Raw genomic sequence first — 17980 nt, 5'->3', positions numbered from 1 at the left:
CTGAGTTTAAAGTAAGAATTCTGAGAATAAAGTCAGAACTCAAATACATTTTTCACCAGTGGCCTTAATCCTCTTCTGTAAAAAGCTGCCTGTAGGCTATACTCTAAAAAAACAAAAACATTCCCAGTTGCATGTAGAATGATACAAAAAAAGTCCTTCTGTCATAAATTAATTTGTCTATAATGTTCATACTTGCAGACATATTGCTGCCCATCATTTTTTCTCTACTTCTCCAGCTGTAGTTCCTCCTAATGACCAGCAGAGAAGTCTACACATCACAAACTTTTCACAGATTAGAAGTTTAAAAATGACAACAAGGTTTGGAGAAGATCCTGGTCACTCCAGCTGTTTGGCTCTGGTGGATTTTCATTCTTCTTCTTTTTTGCCTATAGGGTCCTATTTGAACTCATCTCCCAGTTTGTAATGAACACTGGCTCTACTAAAGTTGTTCTTCTGTTACTGGGAAATGCAGCGGTCTTCCAGGTTTATCATGAGCCGCTCCAGTTTGCCTAAGATCAGATGGTTGTAGTTAACGAGGACTGTGCTCAGACTCTGGGTGCTCCGTGGAACACAAGACAGTGCTGGACCCTCCACTGGCCCCTGCTGGTCCAAATAAAACACACAAAAATGAAAAGAGTTTTAAAAGAGAAACAGAAACAAACATGATAGTGAAAGGAGGCCATCCATGTTGGATTGCAAAAAAAAATGTCTTTAACTCAACAACTCAAAATCAGAAATCATACTGTTCAGACCCCCACACCTCATCAGTCTTATTGAAAGTGGCCTTGGTCCCCTGTCTGCTAATGTGAAGGCAACTGCATGAAATTTGAGAGTAGTATTGGACTTAGATCTAGCCTTTCAACCACACAAAGAAGAACCATGTCCAGAATCAAACCCATGCTTTCACTTTGACCTGAAAAAAAATTCCTGCTTTTATCTTGACTACTGTAACTCCCTCCTCTCTGGCATCAACCAAACGTCACTCTCTAGTTCCGAACGCATAATCTAGGCTTGTCACTGGTTTTAACAGACAACATCACATCGACCCAATCCTGGTGTCTCTTTATTGGATCTCTGTTTGATTTAGAATAGATTTTAAGATTTTGCTGATCATCTGAGTCGTGTTCCAAGCTATATAGCGAATATGTTAACCCCATGTGAGCCAGTTCGCAGCCTCAGATCCTCAGGCGGGGACCTTCTGGCCTTTCCAAAGTCAAGGCTTGAGTGGCTTTTACCATCAGGGCCCCTCGATTTTGGAACAACCTGCCTGGGAAAGATAAGGCTTTAGTGCTCTTTATTTTTATTTATTCTATTTTACTTATTGATGTTTAATTGTTTTTACCCTTTTATTTTTTTAAACTTTTTAAATCTGTTTTTATTGTCTTCTCTCTATGTTTTAGCCTCTGAATATCCTGCTTTAGCCTTGCTTTGTCTGTCAAAGCACTTTGTTAACTCTGTTTTTAAAGGTGCTGTATGAATAAAATCATCAATATTATAACACCCAACACAGATTATAAAAATGCCACTGTTTACCAATAGGAAGACTTAAAAAATGATAACTGATTATTGACTGGTAATCCACAATTTAACTTTTCGAGTTTTAGGACATTATGTAAAACAGATCACAGGACATCCATTTTGCACTCTGTCTCATTGGGAAAGTATGCACTGCTATCTTCTTCTTGTCCTGAGGAAGGAAGGCTTGGGGTCACACACCATAACATCATCACTCCCAGGGCACAGACACTAGCCACACATTTACGAGAAACCAGGATATTTCCACACCAGAGGGAACTGATAATGCTTCTGAATCAGATGCAAACCAGTGAGAGAGAAGCCCATCAACACGTTTTCACTCACTTTGTGTGAATGTTCATCAACACACTGATACATTTTACTTGGCTGTTTGTGCGTAAATGGTGATAGATTTGATTTGGTGTTTTACAGGTCAAAAGGCATCCAGACGATAAAATCAAAAGTGAATTTTTCTTAGAAGTCAAATCTGTTCCAAAAGCATTTCATTGGGAGCTTCTCAACTGTGAAATATAGACATTTAAATTGTTATATGGATCCAAGACATGGCATTGGCAGATACAGTTATAGCAACATGTACACTTCTTTTGACCAACAAATGACCAAAATCAATGCTTGTTTGCATGCAGTTTGTCACTGTTATCGCTCCTTACACTCAGCTGAAGGTGTGTGAGAATGAGCAGGTAGTTGTTGATGTTGTTCTCCAGTCTCTGCAGTAGCGAAGCAGCACATTCTGGCTGGCTTGGGGATTTTACAACCTTCACACCTTCGATAAGAAGACTCAAGGATGCAACAATGTCTCCTCTCTTCTCCTGGTGCTGCGGTCACACACACACACACACACACACACACACACACACACACACACACCACACACACACACACACACACACACACACACACACACACACACACAAACACACACACACACACACACACACACATACACACAAGCACACACATACACACACATACACACACACACACACACACACACACACACAGAGGATATTATTAAGACAAGGTTAACTACTAAAAAGCAATTAAGAAAACCATTTTGGTAGATGATTTTGGACTCATACATGTGCCAACATACTGATTTGTTTTCCCAAGATGCTACATGAAGCTCGATACAGGGTAGCTGAACCGGTGTGGATAGGGTTGTCGAGCCATTACAGTTACTCTGCAAGGGAGGAGACAGTTGACAGAAGCCAGACATATAGTTGGACTACAGAGAGACACACTGATGGGAGACTACAGGTGACAGCATACAGGAAGGAGGATTACATACGTTACCCCAAAAGGCGGCAGAGAGACAGAAATGTTGGGAAAATGTATAAAACAGTTCTCACCAGTACACTCTCCATCTCTGCCACAATATTCATAGCCCTCCTGGCGCCTTTATTACACACAAATTCTATGGGTTTGGTCTCAGCATCCCACACCTCAGAGGCTAGCATACAGAGCAGCAGGAGTCCTGGACAAACACATAAACACACTGAAGCTGAGGTGCCACAAGCCAGCTTGTTCAGCTTATAGCAAGTGCATTGAAATCCTCACAAGTCTATCTTTTTAGGCTCACTACTCACTGCTTAAAGCCATGCCCTGCTTGGCCGCTCCTGATGAATCCACATTTGTTCCATGAAGAAGTGTGTGCCAAGTTTTTTAAAAAATGCCCCGTGTCCACCGCAGAGGAGCTTTGTGTCCTTTTTGTCTTCTCACCCCTTGATTTCCCACCTTCTTATTCAGTAGTGGGAAGTGCGAATGTTATCTCTAGCCTGAGAGCAGGATGAGCTTCAACTTCCCTACTGCGCAGCATAACAAAATGTTATAGACTGAAAATGGCTTTTCATTGATAGCGGGACCATTTTGCGCCTCGTTTGGCTTTCAGGGCATTGAGAGTCAGCATGCTTGCTGACTAAAAGGTTAATGATTTATTATTGTGAAAGACTCCATTTACACAGCTGACATCAAATATGGTCACTACCACTGAAGGCTATTTACTTTTTGTCAAGGTTTCCAACCAATAGAGGCAGCAGCTTGGGTTCATATAATTCACAAAATTGGTGTCAGAGGGAGCTACACAGCCCACATATGGACCGTGGGTGTGTGTGTAAGCAACATGTGGGTGACTGTTTGTGGTGACTTAGCTGTGTCTGAAAGTGACTAGGGAAAGGTTGTTAATGTACCAGCAAGCCAGACTGTTTTCACAATAAGGTTCATAAAAGAGTATAAAGTTCCAAATTGTGCCAAGATTTTTTAAATTGTAACTTTTTTGTAATAACTGTTACATTTGGACCATGCTGCTTTATTCTTGCAGGCATGTGGTGCAGGGCGGACAAGGTGAAATCACTGCCGACGTGATTACCCTTCTAAGGAGCGTTTAATAGCCTTACTGGCTGTAGGCCTGTTTATTACCCAGAAGGAGAAGTGAACAAGCGGTTTTCACCCTGATACGTTCAATCATCCATCGGGTTGTGATGCCTAGGGGGTGCAGCTGGAAGACGTGGTGGCGCTCCAATTCAATTGTGTGTGTCTGTATGTGTGTGTGTGGCGGGTGGGGGGAGGAGGTATAGGTATAATAGCTGTCAAAGACACGGATAAGACAAGACATGGGTCAATGCACCATCCATCCTAATTTCAGACACTGGCTCAACCCCATCACCTCAGCCTGGACATTACCTGAGCCCCGAGCCTCTTCTCTTAAGACGCATGTGGTCTAATATTAAGTGTGCGTGTTGACACATAGGCTACAAGGAGAGAGAGAGAGCGAGAGAGCGAGATGGGGGGGGGGGGGGGGGAGATGCAGAGAGAGAGATAGCATGCACACTAAACACATGCTTTATTTTTCTTCCCCCAAGCCTGCTGCTATCTCTGCAGACATTCTCGAGCCTTAATTGAGACTAATGTGCGCCGCGGCTCCGCAGATCATGACCGGAGCGCATGGATTTGTGCACACGAGGAGAAAACTGCGGGGCATGACACTGGCAGTACCCGCATTGCATCACGGAAACAACACCCGGTGCCCCGCTGTCTCCCTCCCACCTCAACTGGAGCTGATAAGGAGACTGTAGCACATATCATATGATTTTTTTTTTTTGCCTCACAATCCCATGCAGCCGCGCTCGCAGACGGCTGGCTGTCGTTCTCGGTCTCCAAAGCCAGCCAGCAGCTGCCTGCTCCGCTGTGCGCTGCTCTGGAGGCGCAAAACCGGTAATTACGCGCCGTGCTGACGACCTGTGGCGCGCTGCTGTATGGATTGCGCATTAGGAACGGGACAGTTTCTGGGATCTACTGAGATTACAGACGGGAGTCATCAGCTGCCCGATCACATCATCCATTAAGTGTGTGCGCTGCAACCTGTAGCTGCGTGCCCCTTTATTTCAGTCTTTGTTCCGCCGAGGCACAATGGAGGGACACAGCTGACGGTTTTGAATCTGTAGCCCGAAGAGGAGAGAAGAATATAGAGGAAGAAAGCAGACTCAGGGGAAACCGTAAGTATGCTGCGTCCTGATAAGATGGATCACAGTCTCTTTTCTCTTTCCAAAGTGTCTAATCCATGCATGTCTCCTGAACTTTGTCCATATCTGGCTCAAGGGCAAATGGTAATTGAAGGTCTGAGTGGTTTATAGTGTCATTTGCTGGTATCATTTTGTGATTTTTTTTCCCCTGACAGTTTTCTGTCAGCTGAAACAAACAGGGAATGACTAATAATTGAGAAACAAAAAGAGGCACAGGTGGTTGTACATCATTATGTGCGTACACCAAGGACTCAAGGTCCTTAATAGCTACTGTAGATGGATGGCAGTATATGTGTATGTGACAAAAATTAATTTGCACACATTCATGACTAGTATGTAAGATTAAATTATTAGTTACTGTTACTTTTTGGTCCATGATAATAAATAAATGATAATAATGAATGGTAAGAAATTGTTGATTATTGCTCTGACCTCTCTAAATTCAAGTTCCTTACAAAGACACACACAATTCATTTAGAATTAAACCAAACTAAACCAAACATTCTCACAATTCTAATCACAACAATAAGTACTTGAAACTGTTTTCTTATGCTTTCTCCTCATGTGGACATTAAGCTCTCTTATACAGGAAAAACAGTGATCTTTGTCTTTACTGTCACATGTTTTTCCTCTTGAATTTTGTTACCAATCCTCCATGCAGAGGTGGTAGGTTTTATATTTTTAAAGAATCTTGTGGAGATGGAGCGATATGGGTCAGTGTGCTGCTCCTTGGGGCTGCAGAGCACCTAGTTCCTCTGCTGCCGGGGCCACAGTACCCCTGCATGTTGCTGCCAGCACTCTGATAAAAATTCGGTGGCTCTGTTTACCCTCAGTTACGAGGTAGGGAGATGATGTAAGTACAAGTTTTAGATGCAAGGTGCATAGGAGCCGGAAGTGCATGAATAATGATATCTGTGAATGATTCTTTTTTTGTGAAAGACTGCTTTTGGGTGAAATCCCTCCCATCACTCAACATTCTTAGAAGCCCTAGTTCATTTTGGTGCCTGTGGTCCAGTGCTTTGAACTGGTTGCCTTGCCAACAGCCAATCAGCTGCAGTTTTACGCGGGACCGTTTTTATCAGTCATTTAGTCAGAGGCAGTGACTCTCAGGGGAGTTAAGTCTTTTAACCTGTGAAGGATCAGAGCGTTTGATATTCAAATGCACGCAGGCCTGTGACCATTTAAATTGTTTCATGTAATGCCATCATTTTAAAGCTCAATTCCATTAGTGAACTTGGTGGTGCGATCTAAAACAAATGGGGTGGTAAGGCAAGCATATTTGTTGGGGCCTGACAGAGTTCTGAACTAAGGGCATGAAGGATGTTTGGCTCCTGACAAAGCAACAGCAAATCCTTGGAACAGTGGTTATCTTTCGGGTGTGAGTCTCACTTGGCTCCACATCTTTCAGTTCAATAGATTACTCTGCCAGTAGCACCTCTGAAAAGCCTTTTGTGAAAGCCCGGAGTGATGGGCTTACAGTATTGTTACACATGTGTCATCTGAGGAAAGAAATTGATATGAGAGTGTAACAAACCTTCATGTGTGAGCTTAGAGTGTTTGATAAAAACTCTCCTGAGAGGTGCTTCTGCAAATGCACACATACACCCTAACACACAAGGCAGTGGTATGCCATATATACAGTAAGCCTTATATACAGTGTCCACTGCTGGTGCCCATGAGTGCGGTACTTCACTGTGAAATGCTCCTTATGGGGCTGTTTGGCAGAAGATTGTTGCTCTTCTGAGTAAAATATACTAAAATATGAGGCAATGCATAAATTCCAACATAAAGTGTCTTAGTAAGGCTTTGGACCACTAGGAGAACAGATTCATTGATTCTAAAGGTCGCTGATCTCAGAGGGGTGAACACTATTTGCCCACTTGATATTGCCTCATTTGCTTTGATGATTATGGTGATCTGTCCAAAACCTCCCATAGGAGTGCAGTTGGGTTGAAATCTGGTGTATGTCAAGTCAGCCAGTCACATAATGTTCATACTCATTCATTGACTCTTTTTGCCCTGTGGATGGGGCTGTTGTTAGAAGGTCACTGGCACCCATTGGTTTGTGGAGATCTGCTATGAGTCGTCGAGTTTGCCATTACGGGTGCAGCCATCCTGGTTGCGGATGTGATGATTTTAGATGAGAGAGAAAAGTGAGGGAGGAGCCATGTTATGTTACACACTTTCACTGACAATCACATCATGACCACGCCCTAAAACACTGCCTGCTTTATTGACCATTTTAAAATCAATGAACTTAAAACTAGCAATTGAAACTATAAACTCATTAGGAAAATGTTTACTGAGGAAATTAAGCAAATGAGAAGTGGATCACTTTCTCATAGACTTCTACAGAAACCAATCTCCTTTTGAATCCGTATGTGTCGCCCGTGCTGGAATTCAGATAGAATGCAGGTTTAAGGTGAAGAAAATGTCTGGCATTGGGTGTGATTTTTATTTGCAGGCGTCACAGCCTGATGCGAGTCAAATACAGATTTGAGTTGCGCATGCTCAGATTTAAACACTTTACGGCATAACGTGTCATAATACTGAAATGTGGAAAATCCATGAAATAATAAACTTTTGTCATTACACACAATAACAGATGATGGAAATCATTTCAAAAAACGTTTTAGCAATCTATGATTGTTTGATTGCTAACAGTAGGTCAAAACGCCATTTAAGGTGGCGAGGTGTGTGTGTGTGTGTGTGTGTGTGTGTGTGTGTGTGAGAGGCAGTTAACGTTTTTACATTCTCTTCACCTTGGTATTGTTGTTATTTATGTTTTCCATCTTTCAAATATCACCTGAAAGGACTGAAAACCTTATGTTTCCATTTTTCAAAAAGAACAACAGCTGGCCTAAGAGAGGAGCCTAACTGTTATTCCAGTTCAGATTGTATCAATGTGAGAACTTTCAAAGGGGCATTCCGCTGATTTTAACACATGAAGTTCATTTAATTTATCATTCGCCTGTGAATGTCATCAGGGTTATCTTGAGTTGGGCTATGAGAATTTAAAAGTTTTAAAACATAGATTGTAGGAGGGTGTATTTAAATACATTGAGTTGCATTATGGGAAATCTAAGATCCTGTTTTTGGAGTTTAACCCAAAGCAAAGTCAGGGCATTTTATGTTCTGCTGCATTGACTTTGCCTTTTCATAGTTTTGTGACCCCCATCTTTTTAAAAGTATGTAGTCCTTGAAGAACACCTTACAAGTAAAAATAAAGAAATAATTGAACAAGATTCTAATCCTGAAATTATAAACTGATTGTGGGCAAGACAATACTGGAGCCACTTCAATTGAAACTAGGCCTAGTCCTACTTATAGAGGCTACACGACAGTGAGAAACGAAGTAAAAGGGCATGGCTAATAATGGGTGCTTAGCCCCCATTCTCACTTAAAGGGATACTCTAAATATGTCTAAAGATGTCGTTATGACATTGACATTGACATTGAAGATATATTCCCCCCCCCCCTTCTTAGTGAGTTACTCATCACACGTTTGATCAAATCGGGAGCAAAGGACGGAGCAGAAATAGGCTACCACGCAAGAAAAAGAAAAAGAAAAAAAAACATCCAAATTGTCTTTTATTACAACTGTATATGCTCCTGCCTCCGCACAAAAGCACAAAAACATCATCAGATCCAGTAACTCCAGAGGGAGAGAGAGAGACAGAAGAACAGTGGAGGAGGGGGGCGGTGTTTTGCAGTCAAACCGCACCAGCGCTGCTGCGAGGCTAGCCGGTTATAGGCCTTCTCTCATCGCTCTCTCTTGCGCGCACACACACACACACACACACACACACACACACACACACACACCGGCGGCGGCGGCGGCGCTTTGCATCATGCAGGAATGCTCACTAAAAGAACCCTGTTAAGCTGCACATGTGCTGGCAGGCAGCCGCGCCGGGTCCTCCTCCGTAGATTAATTAACGGATTTGCCGCTCCTGGGGGTCTCGGATTGAATGTCTTAATGAGGATATTGCGGCAATGGTGAAGGACAAGACCGAAAACCGGACGCTTCAGTATCAGCAAACTTTGGTGAGTTTCGGTTGAGGTTTTCGCGCATAGTGGGATAGCCTATCATGGATTTCGGTTTGGGCCGAAGGATGGAGACCCAGCTGCCGGTCGCTCAACTCTGTGGGAATTGTGTGCAGCTTTTTATGGAATATGCCTATGTAAAAAAAAAATCTATATGTTATGCGCTGATTTGATTGCCTCTTGCTCTGCTTTCCCTCTAGTTGCTGCTCTCCATACATTTACCTGCATCCACAGGTAGGGGGGTTGGCTGGGGTGACCAGATGAGAATGGGAAGCCTAAAATTCGAGACTGGACATGGATTTCAAAATTCCGCACCAAAATGATGTATTATTTGTATTCAGCAATTCAACTGTCTGTCATGTAAACCAGAACAAATAAAAAAAATCATTAAAATCATAAATTCAAGTGTCATTATGAAACAAATAAAACTGTACAGTTGTGCTGTTAGGTAGCCTATAGGTAGTTTGCTGCTAGCAGCCTGACGTCTGACACCCCCCACATGTGAAATAGGCTACCATACTCCTTCCTATATAGCATGTATTGCAAAACCCTTCGTTTGCATCTTGTAAAACTGCAGTAATCCAGGGGTGTTTCCCTACCCAGTTCTCCCGGGACCTGCAGAGACATTTTTGCTTCTTCTCTGCGTGTTCATCAGGTCCCGGGACACCAGCCTGAGCCTCCATATCAACAATGAAAGACAAAAAAATAGCAATTCATGTCAAAATTCAGCCAATGAGCAGCCAATGAGCAGCCAATGGGAGCTGGCTGCAGGACAACTCAATCACCATGAACAGTCTCTCAGACTATAACTACTCGAGAGTCTGCTTTTGAGACTTTGCTTTATAATTTTCAGGACAATTAGGGCAGGATTCGGGACAACTGCTGGATTTCGTGAATGTCCCGAATTTTTCGGGACGTCTGGTCACCCTATCCACAGGTGTTGCATCGCTCTCTGCCTGAAACCCCTTCATAATTAATTCTTATCCCTTCGGATTTTTCCAAACCATGTCAGATTAATTTGCTTAGCTTGAAGAAATGCATAGGCTATATGACTATCTCTGAGGATGTGTGACCGATTAGGTCATTATTAAGATGTTAATATCCTTGAAGTATAACATAAAAGCCTCACGTTGCTTATTGAGCTCTAATGTATTTTGCTCACGTCCTGTGTCCTTCCTTCCTTATCTCTTCTCCTGCAGATCTTGTCCCTCCTTGTTCCCCCTTATGCATTCCTCTTCCCCTCAGCCCTTCCTGTTTGCTAGAGCGGCCCCTTTTTACTTATGAACCAAAAGTGAAGTGTTTCTGAATATAAATTGCCTCATGCACCAGTTTCTCATGTCATTGCAGGACTGACAGTAGTACCCTGGAGCAATCCACGCAGGGATATCTATATTCGGATAAAGGCACAGACAGATAGGCTAGCAGTCAGTAGAATACAGTCTCCTTCCACCCTGCATTGTGAGTCTGTAGCAGCAGTTATCTCTCATCTTCCTTTCCTTTCCTTTTTGTGTCTATGTATCTTCACATGTGCACAAACTGTTGGTCAGTCCGTGTTCGTGCAGTTGTGTTGGGCCAGTGGTACACAGATGTTATTTCTGCTCTTTGTTGTTGTGAAGATCAATGCCGTGCTCTGTCTCAGTGCAAAGATCAATAGTAATGTAAAATGGCAGTCAGAGTCTGAGGATGGAAATTCCCCCCCCCCCCCCCCCCCCTTTTTGACCAAAGCGCTTAGACCGTTGCCTTTATCGTCCACTCCCTGCATACCAGTCCATTACCCCTAATGCATGTGTGTTTCTGCTGTGCAAGCGATAGTGCAGCTTGTGTCACAATACTTTCCCAAAAGTACAAAGTGGCAACACTATCATCAAATACCTTTCCTCTGGTACAACAAATCATCTTTGTTTTCCTCTTAGAAAACTGAATGGCACACAGAGATATATTTTAATCACACATTTAAATCAGATAAGTAAAGTGGAGTTTTTTTGTTTGCATAGCGGCAGTCTAAAATAGGATTTTAGTGTTGACAGAAGGATCCTCTGTGTATTATTGTTTGCCATCAGCAAGATTCAGAAGTTTTTCAGTCATGTGAAGGGTTCTTGAATTTTCTGGCAGCACAGAACTGCTTGTGCTTTATTGCAAGATGGAGCAGATGACATGAAGCAGATAGAGAAAAATATAGATCTGTCTGATAACTTCTTCCCTAGGAAGCAGCACAGAAATGTCATCTCCTCCTTCTGTACTGTACTAAAAATTGCCATTCCCTCCATTGTGTATACATTTCTAGCAATAATATTTTCATAGAATCAGCAGTGGATTGACTGGAGTGTTTAACAAGACAATGGAACAAAAATATCCCTTTAATTTATGGCTACTGTTGGTGCTGGAGTTCTAGAATCAATGAGCATTGCTGTGACAATCCATTAAAATAAGATGTTGTGGGTGTCATAAATCATATAAATGAGCTGAACAACTGAATAATTTATATAATTACAATGCAAATGGTCATGATTACATTTCCCATTGTGCAAACTCATCCCTAAAGAAAACAATCATTTTATATGTAAATGATACCCATTCATATGTCATGCACAGCAGCACTGATGCTGTATTTTCAGCCACTGCGCCAAACATATTTCTTAGAAAGCATCCCCACTAACCTCTGAGAACTCATTATCCAAAGTAAATATTAAAACAGAGAATAAACAGGCTATTTATATCCATTAAGATTTTCATGAATACAGCAGTGTGTAGAAACTCTGCCTATCTTAGGCAGCAAGATGTTATTTTCTAAGTCCTGTGCAGAGATGCAGGAGAGATCCTTTGAGCAGCAACTGGCAGCTTGAAAGCAACCAGGCTCTGGTGCATGGGTCACTGGCTTCTACAACTGCTGTCAGGTGCAGTGCGTGCTGGGATAGTGGGCAGTGGCTGTCTGTCTCCCCAGCCATCTCCTGGGATGGCGGGATGGAGCAGATAAAGTGGAGAAGATGCAGTTATGGACTGAAAAGAAAAGAGACCGCTGGTGTTGGGGTGACTTGATGTTGCAGCCTTCTATCTGAATTCTTTTCAAAAGCTTTTCTTCAGAGATGTAGGAGGTCTGGATGTGACATGTATTTTCCATTTTTAAAAGCGTGGGCAAGTTTACTCTTGCATTTAGTTTGTGTGTGTGTGTGTGTGTGTGTGTGTGTAGGTGGGTATGCACTGTGTACCTGCCTACACATTTGTGCTTAAATGAGTGTGTGGTGAGTCTCTGTCGAAGCAGATGTTAGAGGCAGCAGGAGGCTTAAGGATTTGGCTGCTGCAGGGATCAAAGTGAGTCCACCTGAAGAGAAAAAAGCCTCCACCCCACACCTTCCCTCACCCCGCTCCCCGCCAAAGGGCACTGCAGCAACGCGGAAACCACACACAGCACACAAACTGCCGGCCTTTCTGAATGTATGCATGTGTGTGCTGTTTCTGAGCAACCTGCTGAACTGACTATCAAGATATGCCACTAAGAAGATCATGTTATCACCCTTATCCTTCCATATGTTCTGTGGTTGATTAGTATTTAAAGCAATGCTACTGCAACATAGATTTATGTAAAAATATGCATATAGTGGTGCAGGAGAAGAGAACACCGTCTCTTCTGTCTCACTGAGACAATGTGTTGTTCAAATTCATTGATTATGACTTCTCCAGCCACAAAAAATCTGTATGAATACTATTACACAGACAGTATTAAGACTGGACATACTTATATATGTGCATACTGTTAGTTTGCACTGTGCAGCATGCGGACAAAAGGACAGATTGTCTTCCTGAACAGCAGTGAGCAAGCGCTCTGTCCACAAAATACTAGACTGTGAGATCAGTTGTCTGTCTCTTCTCTTTTGTATTGTTTGGTGTAAAGTATCACAGACCAGTTGGGTTGGTAAATATGCTGTTTGAAAATTACTTCCATCACTTACTTCCATTATCTTATTGCCATTTGGTGCAGCTATGATGAGAAGTTTTATGAGGAAAAACTCATATTTTGAGTAGAATTTGACTGTCATACACGTCTCCGTTGTATCTCATCTCTTTCTCTCCCTCTGTCACTTTTACACACCAACATAAAAGCGTTGTCTCTTCAGGGGGGTCTGGTTCCTCACCGTCAGCATTCTGTCCCTTTCTCCAACACAGAAGCTGGCTTCAGTCCATTTCAGCTCCTGTCACTTTGAATGGTCCTGTTACCTGCACACCCCTGAACGGGCCACTGCAGAGACAACCCATCTCAATTCTTTTGACATTTTAAACTGACCAAGCTCATTGTACTGTACAAGGTGTACTCGAGAACTAACTCACAGAATACATACTCGTATACCCTTTAAAAAAAAAAAAAACTCACAGGATGTATGGCAAATCATTTTTAATAATAAACATTAAGCCTAGTTGATAACCCAAAATGACTATTATTTAAAAATGTGTACTATTGTGAAATATAGAATGAAGTATTGAGATCCTATACTTGAGAAAAAAAAATCAACCAAAGTATGAACCAAATATTTCTTATGCAGAAGGCCCTCTTTAATAATGTTATATATTATATTATCAGTATTATAGATGCATTAATGTATGCATGTAAGAGGCCTTATCATCAATGTGGAAATAATTATAACTACTTAATATGCTGTTAGTTTATTCTATAAGAGTGCATCATATTTAGTAAAATGACCATATGTTTTGTATGTACATTTTTACTAACTAGTGGCTATATCTGTCAGGTAGGGCTACACGTAGTATTTTCAGTATCAATTAATCTGTGTATTATTTATTCTTGACTTTTTTTTCAAATTTTATCTACTAAATGTCAGTAGTGAAAAATGCTGATCATAACTTCCTTAAAATTTTTGTTTTGTCCAACCATCAGCCTAAAATCCAAATATATTTAGTTTACTGTCATATAAGACAAAAAAGCAACAAGTTCTGGAATGTGAAAAGCTGAAATATTAATCAATTATCAAAATAATCGCTAATTAATTGTCTGTTGATCGACTAATCAATTAATCTTCTACTTGGTTAAGCTCGTCTGTCAAATAAATGCAATAGAGTAAAAAGTTTATGACTTCTTCTAAAATGAGGAGAAAGAGCAAGGTCGCCCATTAAACACACAGTTGGTGATTTAATGTTGCCGTGACCTAGAGCAAGGCACAATTCCTCCCGATGAAAGGTGCGGCCATCGCGGTGTGAGAGGTGCTCTGAATAAAAGCACTACATACTCAAACCCAGTGGAGTGTAGAAGAAGAAATAGAAAGCTGCATAAAATGTAAATACTTACTTTAGTTGTTAGAATTACAGTTTGTACACTTCCATTTTTCAAACTAGTGTTGGGTAAGTTACTTCCAAAATGTAGTACATACTACTGTCTCTGAATTGTAATGCATTACACTACTTTTGCACCAAAATAACCGCGGAAAAGGTAGGCTACCTTATAATTGTACGGTAGAGTTGGTTTCCGCCTCTGTTAAAATGTAATATTATTACATATAGCAAGCCCAAACGTTAAGTCCTGACATGTTTAAATCTGACAAATCTACAAAACCATAGACAGACTTTCAGTGTGTTTATATCCCTGTTCTGACACCTAACGCTAATTTTAAACCTGTTGCAATTGTAATCTCTATGGATGAGTGTCATGATGTTTGCAAAACAACCAGCTCTCCTCCTCAAGTCTTTTTTTGACAAGATGTCACTCTTTCAGCTTGATCCCTGACATCACCCCCCTCCTAAACCTCCCTTATCATTTGTGCTGCTTTCTACTGATGCAGTATAATCTGAGTGTGTGTTGGTATATTTTCACTTGACTGGGTGCACAGGGTCTGCATCAAGGTGTGTGTGTGTGTGTGTGTCTGTGTGTGTGTGTCTGTGTGTGTGTGTGTGTGTGTGTTTGTGTGTGTGTGAGAGAGAGAGCTCTGACTTATAGATAACTATTCTGAAAGCAGCCTCCACTACCTTTATTAATGCAAATGTAGACAGCGGGATGAGTCAAATGAGTCACTTTCTCCTCTAATTCAATTTTCAGTCTTGTCCCTGGAAGCTCAGATTAGTCTGAGAGCTTGAGTCCCCCTCTCTCTTTCCTTCCTCTCTCCTCCCTCTCTCTTTCTCATCAATACATACTCATACATAACCACACGTCTAAGTAATTAAACCGCCACAACAGTAGGCTGTGGACTATAGGAGTTTAAGGGTGTGAAACATCCATCTTTTCTCTGCAGTGATGGGTCCCTTTACTCTCACACACTACAAAAAAAGAGATCAAAAGTACTTTATGAATATTTATAAGTGAAAAGCAGCAAGGATGAGAGTTTTAGATTTTCAAGACTTCATCATTGTAGTGTCAAATTCTTGTCCTTGCGGTCTCCTCACAATGAATAAATTATCCTGCAGTGCCTAATAGCTAAATAACAAAGAACTTTTATTTTTTTATCTCATCTGTTGTGCTAGGCTTGCACATGATCTGACTGTGAAAGGCGGCAAAGTGAGCGATGTAGCAGTAAAGTGGGGGGTCTGACGCAGTAGAAAGTTGGTGGACATGTGGTGCTCTTTCTGTTTTACTGGATAGTTTTCTTCTTTTTTCGGGTTGGTGATCTTGTGCGGTAAGTTGCGCTGTAGAGTGACATGTAATTGCTGCAGGATAGCTGGTAGTAATAAGGGTGAAGCCCTTGATAGTACATATAAATGGTGTGTGATATAACCCGTCCGATACTGGGTGTTTGAGGATGTTTTGAACACGTAACATGAACAAGTAATCAGTTTTTGTTTTTGTTTTTTTTTTATTCTGAGAAAAATTCATACTGAGCATGACGGTTGGAAAATCAGGACAAAGTATGTAATGGTGACACCTTTTCTAAATGCCCTGAAAGCTAGTTCCATACCAATAAGTTTTCTTCTATGGTATGTGATATTGCTCTATTAGCATTTTCTGGAAACTCGTTTGAGGACCTATTCATAGATAAAATAACTAGAAGAGAATGTCTGTTTTTGGATAATCCATCAATTGAATTTTTGACAAATGAAGGTGATTTATCACACTGATGCAACAATGGTGTGAATCCAATTTTTTCACAGTACCTTTATATTGCACCCCTACAAATTACTATCAATTGTAGAATGGGAGATACATTGTACTGAAGTGTCCAACAGGATAAAATGACAAACTGATGATATTTTGTCTCCAAATGGTCAGAGGTCAACTTTACTGTGACCTTATCCTTATGTTCTGCAAAAAACACCTTTCTGGCCGTTATTCGACGCCATAACTCAGGAACGGAAGGAGAGATTATGTGACCCTATTTCACTTTTGATCGGATTCTCAATTGGTGACACTAATTTTGGGTGCCCACCATCAAACTGTTGCATAGCTCTTCTGTGCTGCCGAGTGAAAGTTGTGTGTGAAGCATCCACATTTTAAAATTTGTAGCTTCTTCGCAGCAACATCTACATTTGAGGCCTTTTCCATTGTCATGGCTACAACTTTGCGTTCTATCCAATTCCTCTGGTTGTCCATCACAAGCTCATTGGTTTTGTTGATGTTGAAGGTCCCTATCTGTCCTCTGTACGCCTCTGTAAAAAGTCTCTATAAGAGATGACAGAATGTTTCTCACTAGAAATTATTCACTGGAATACTTGTCAACATAGTGATAACTTCAGTTTCGCAAAGAAATACACTTACTACATTTTATTAACTTCCTTCACGTCATATATTGTATGAGTTTAGACCAGTGGTTCCCAAACTTTTTCAGCTCAAGACCCTAAAGAGAAATTTGGTGTCTCCCCGGGACCCAAATTTACAAAAAATACACCATGAATCATTGTAACATCTACATTTTTAAACTGTGGACAAAAGACAGAACAAACCATGAATTTAAATGTATATGAAGTATATTTATTCCATTATGAAAGTAAACAAAAACAGAAAAGGTCTCTATTCTCCTTTCTGGGTCTCACCCCTTTCTCAACTCATGTTCTTATCCCCTCCTAGGATAAGAGAAGAGAGAGAAAGACCCACCCACCCCCCCACAGCCCCTGAGCTGAACAGACCAGTGGAGCAAAAAACAACGCTCATTCACATAAAATTGATATGCATTTTACTTAATTGGCGACCCAATAAAACGGGTCTGCGACCCATTTTGGGTCCCGACCCTAAGTTTGGGAAACAGTGGTTTAGACAGACATGGATGTAAATTGGAACTTGACTGGTTGGCAGACGCTTACAACCGTAAGGCGGTAATTCTAGTTTTGTGAGAAGATGATTGTTGGTACTACTGACTAAATAAAATACAATATTACAATATCAATGCATATTTTAGTTTTATCTCAGTATACATGGTCATCGCCTTGTATTCCCAGGATATCTGGACTGAACAAAAGCTGCAACTCTGAGTGGTAAAGCTGCTCTAAAAGACTCTCAGGCTCCAGTTTCTCACAAGATGCTAAGTCAGTATTTTCTTTCCACTAAATATTTGGGTCTGAAAAGGTAATTTTTATTTCATCTCATTTGTTTAGTTGGCAACTATGGGAAATATTGTTCAAATAGGGAGGAGAATAATGACGTGTTTGATTGACACATTCCGCCTTGATAGCTGCTGCTCTTCAACTCCACTTAAGCTTCCTCTCCTTTTTGTCCGAATTTGGATGTTCTGTACAAGTAGAAAAAGTTAGATGAATGTAAGTTGGATTGTCTTTCATCTTTTTACCCCGATGTATGTGTGGTAAACATATTTTTTTCCCATGTGAAAATATTTTTGCACCAAACTGGAACTCTACTTTCTGTAGGCATTACAGCCTATAACAACAGAGTCAGAGGCAACCTGTGGGAGGCAGGAGTTGAACTGATGTAGATGTAGGGTTGTGATGTGGGA

At 41.2% G+C, this 17980-nt stretch overlaps 2 protein-coding genes across 10 annotated transcripts in view; one reads left to right on the top strand and one right to left on the bottom strand.

Annotated features, from left to right (window-relative positions):
- Positions 1-87: 87 nt before the first annotated feature.
- On the bottom strand, positions 88-3435 carry thpo (thrombopoietin). 2 transcript variants are annotated; one of them, XM_032530688.1, is made up of 5 exons: positions 3123-3435; positions 2886-3010; positions 2630-2716; positions 2187-2351; positions 88-603 (listed from the first exon to the last, which is right to left on the bottom strand). In XM_032530688.1, the coding sequence occupies exons 1-5, from the start codon at positions 3133-3135 to the stop codon at positions 457-459; spliced, it is 537 nt and encodes a 178-aa protein (XP_032386579.1). In that variant the 5' UTR covers positions 3136-3435; the 3' UTR covers positions 88-456. The 2 variants fall into 2 exon arrangements, with proteins under 2 accessions (XP_032386579.1, XP_032386580.1); XM_032530689.1 differs by having other exon boundaries at positions 88-600; positions 3123-3433.
- An 889-nt stretch (positions 3436-4324) lies between these two features.
- The window catches only part of clcn2a (chloride channel, voltage-sensitive 2a), a 57738-nt gene continuing 44082 nt past the window's right edge, over positions 4325-17980 (top strand). For 6 of the 8 annotated variants that reach the window (XR_004334264.1, XM_032530660.1, XM_032530659.1 and 3 more), the window contains exon 1: positions 8886-9101. Coding sequence is in view for 6 of the 8 variants with exons in the window: in XM_032530660.1 (XP_032386551.1) it covers positions 9051-9101 (51 nt within the window). In the remaining 2 variants the exon portion in view is untranslated. Of the gene's footprint in view, positions 5028-8885; positions 9102-17980 lie in introns of those variants that run through there. The other 2 variants (XM_032530662.1, XM_032530664.1) reach the window with 2 other exon arrangements.

The sequence above is a fragment of the Etheostoma spectabile genome, chromosome 12, assembly GCF_008692095.1.
Source record: "Etheostoma spectabile isolate EspeVRDwgs_2016 chromosome 12, UIUC_Espe_1.0, whole genome shotgun sequence".
In the NCBI taxonomy this organism is placed as follows: Eukaryota; Metazoa; Chordata; class Actinopteri; order Perciformes; family Percidae; genus Etheostoma; species Etheostoma spectabile.
Note: the sequence above shows the minus strand (reverse complement) of the source record. Positions and strands in the feature narration are given on the sequence as shown.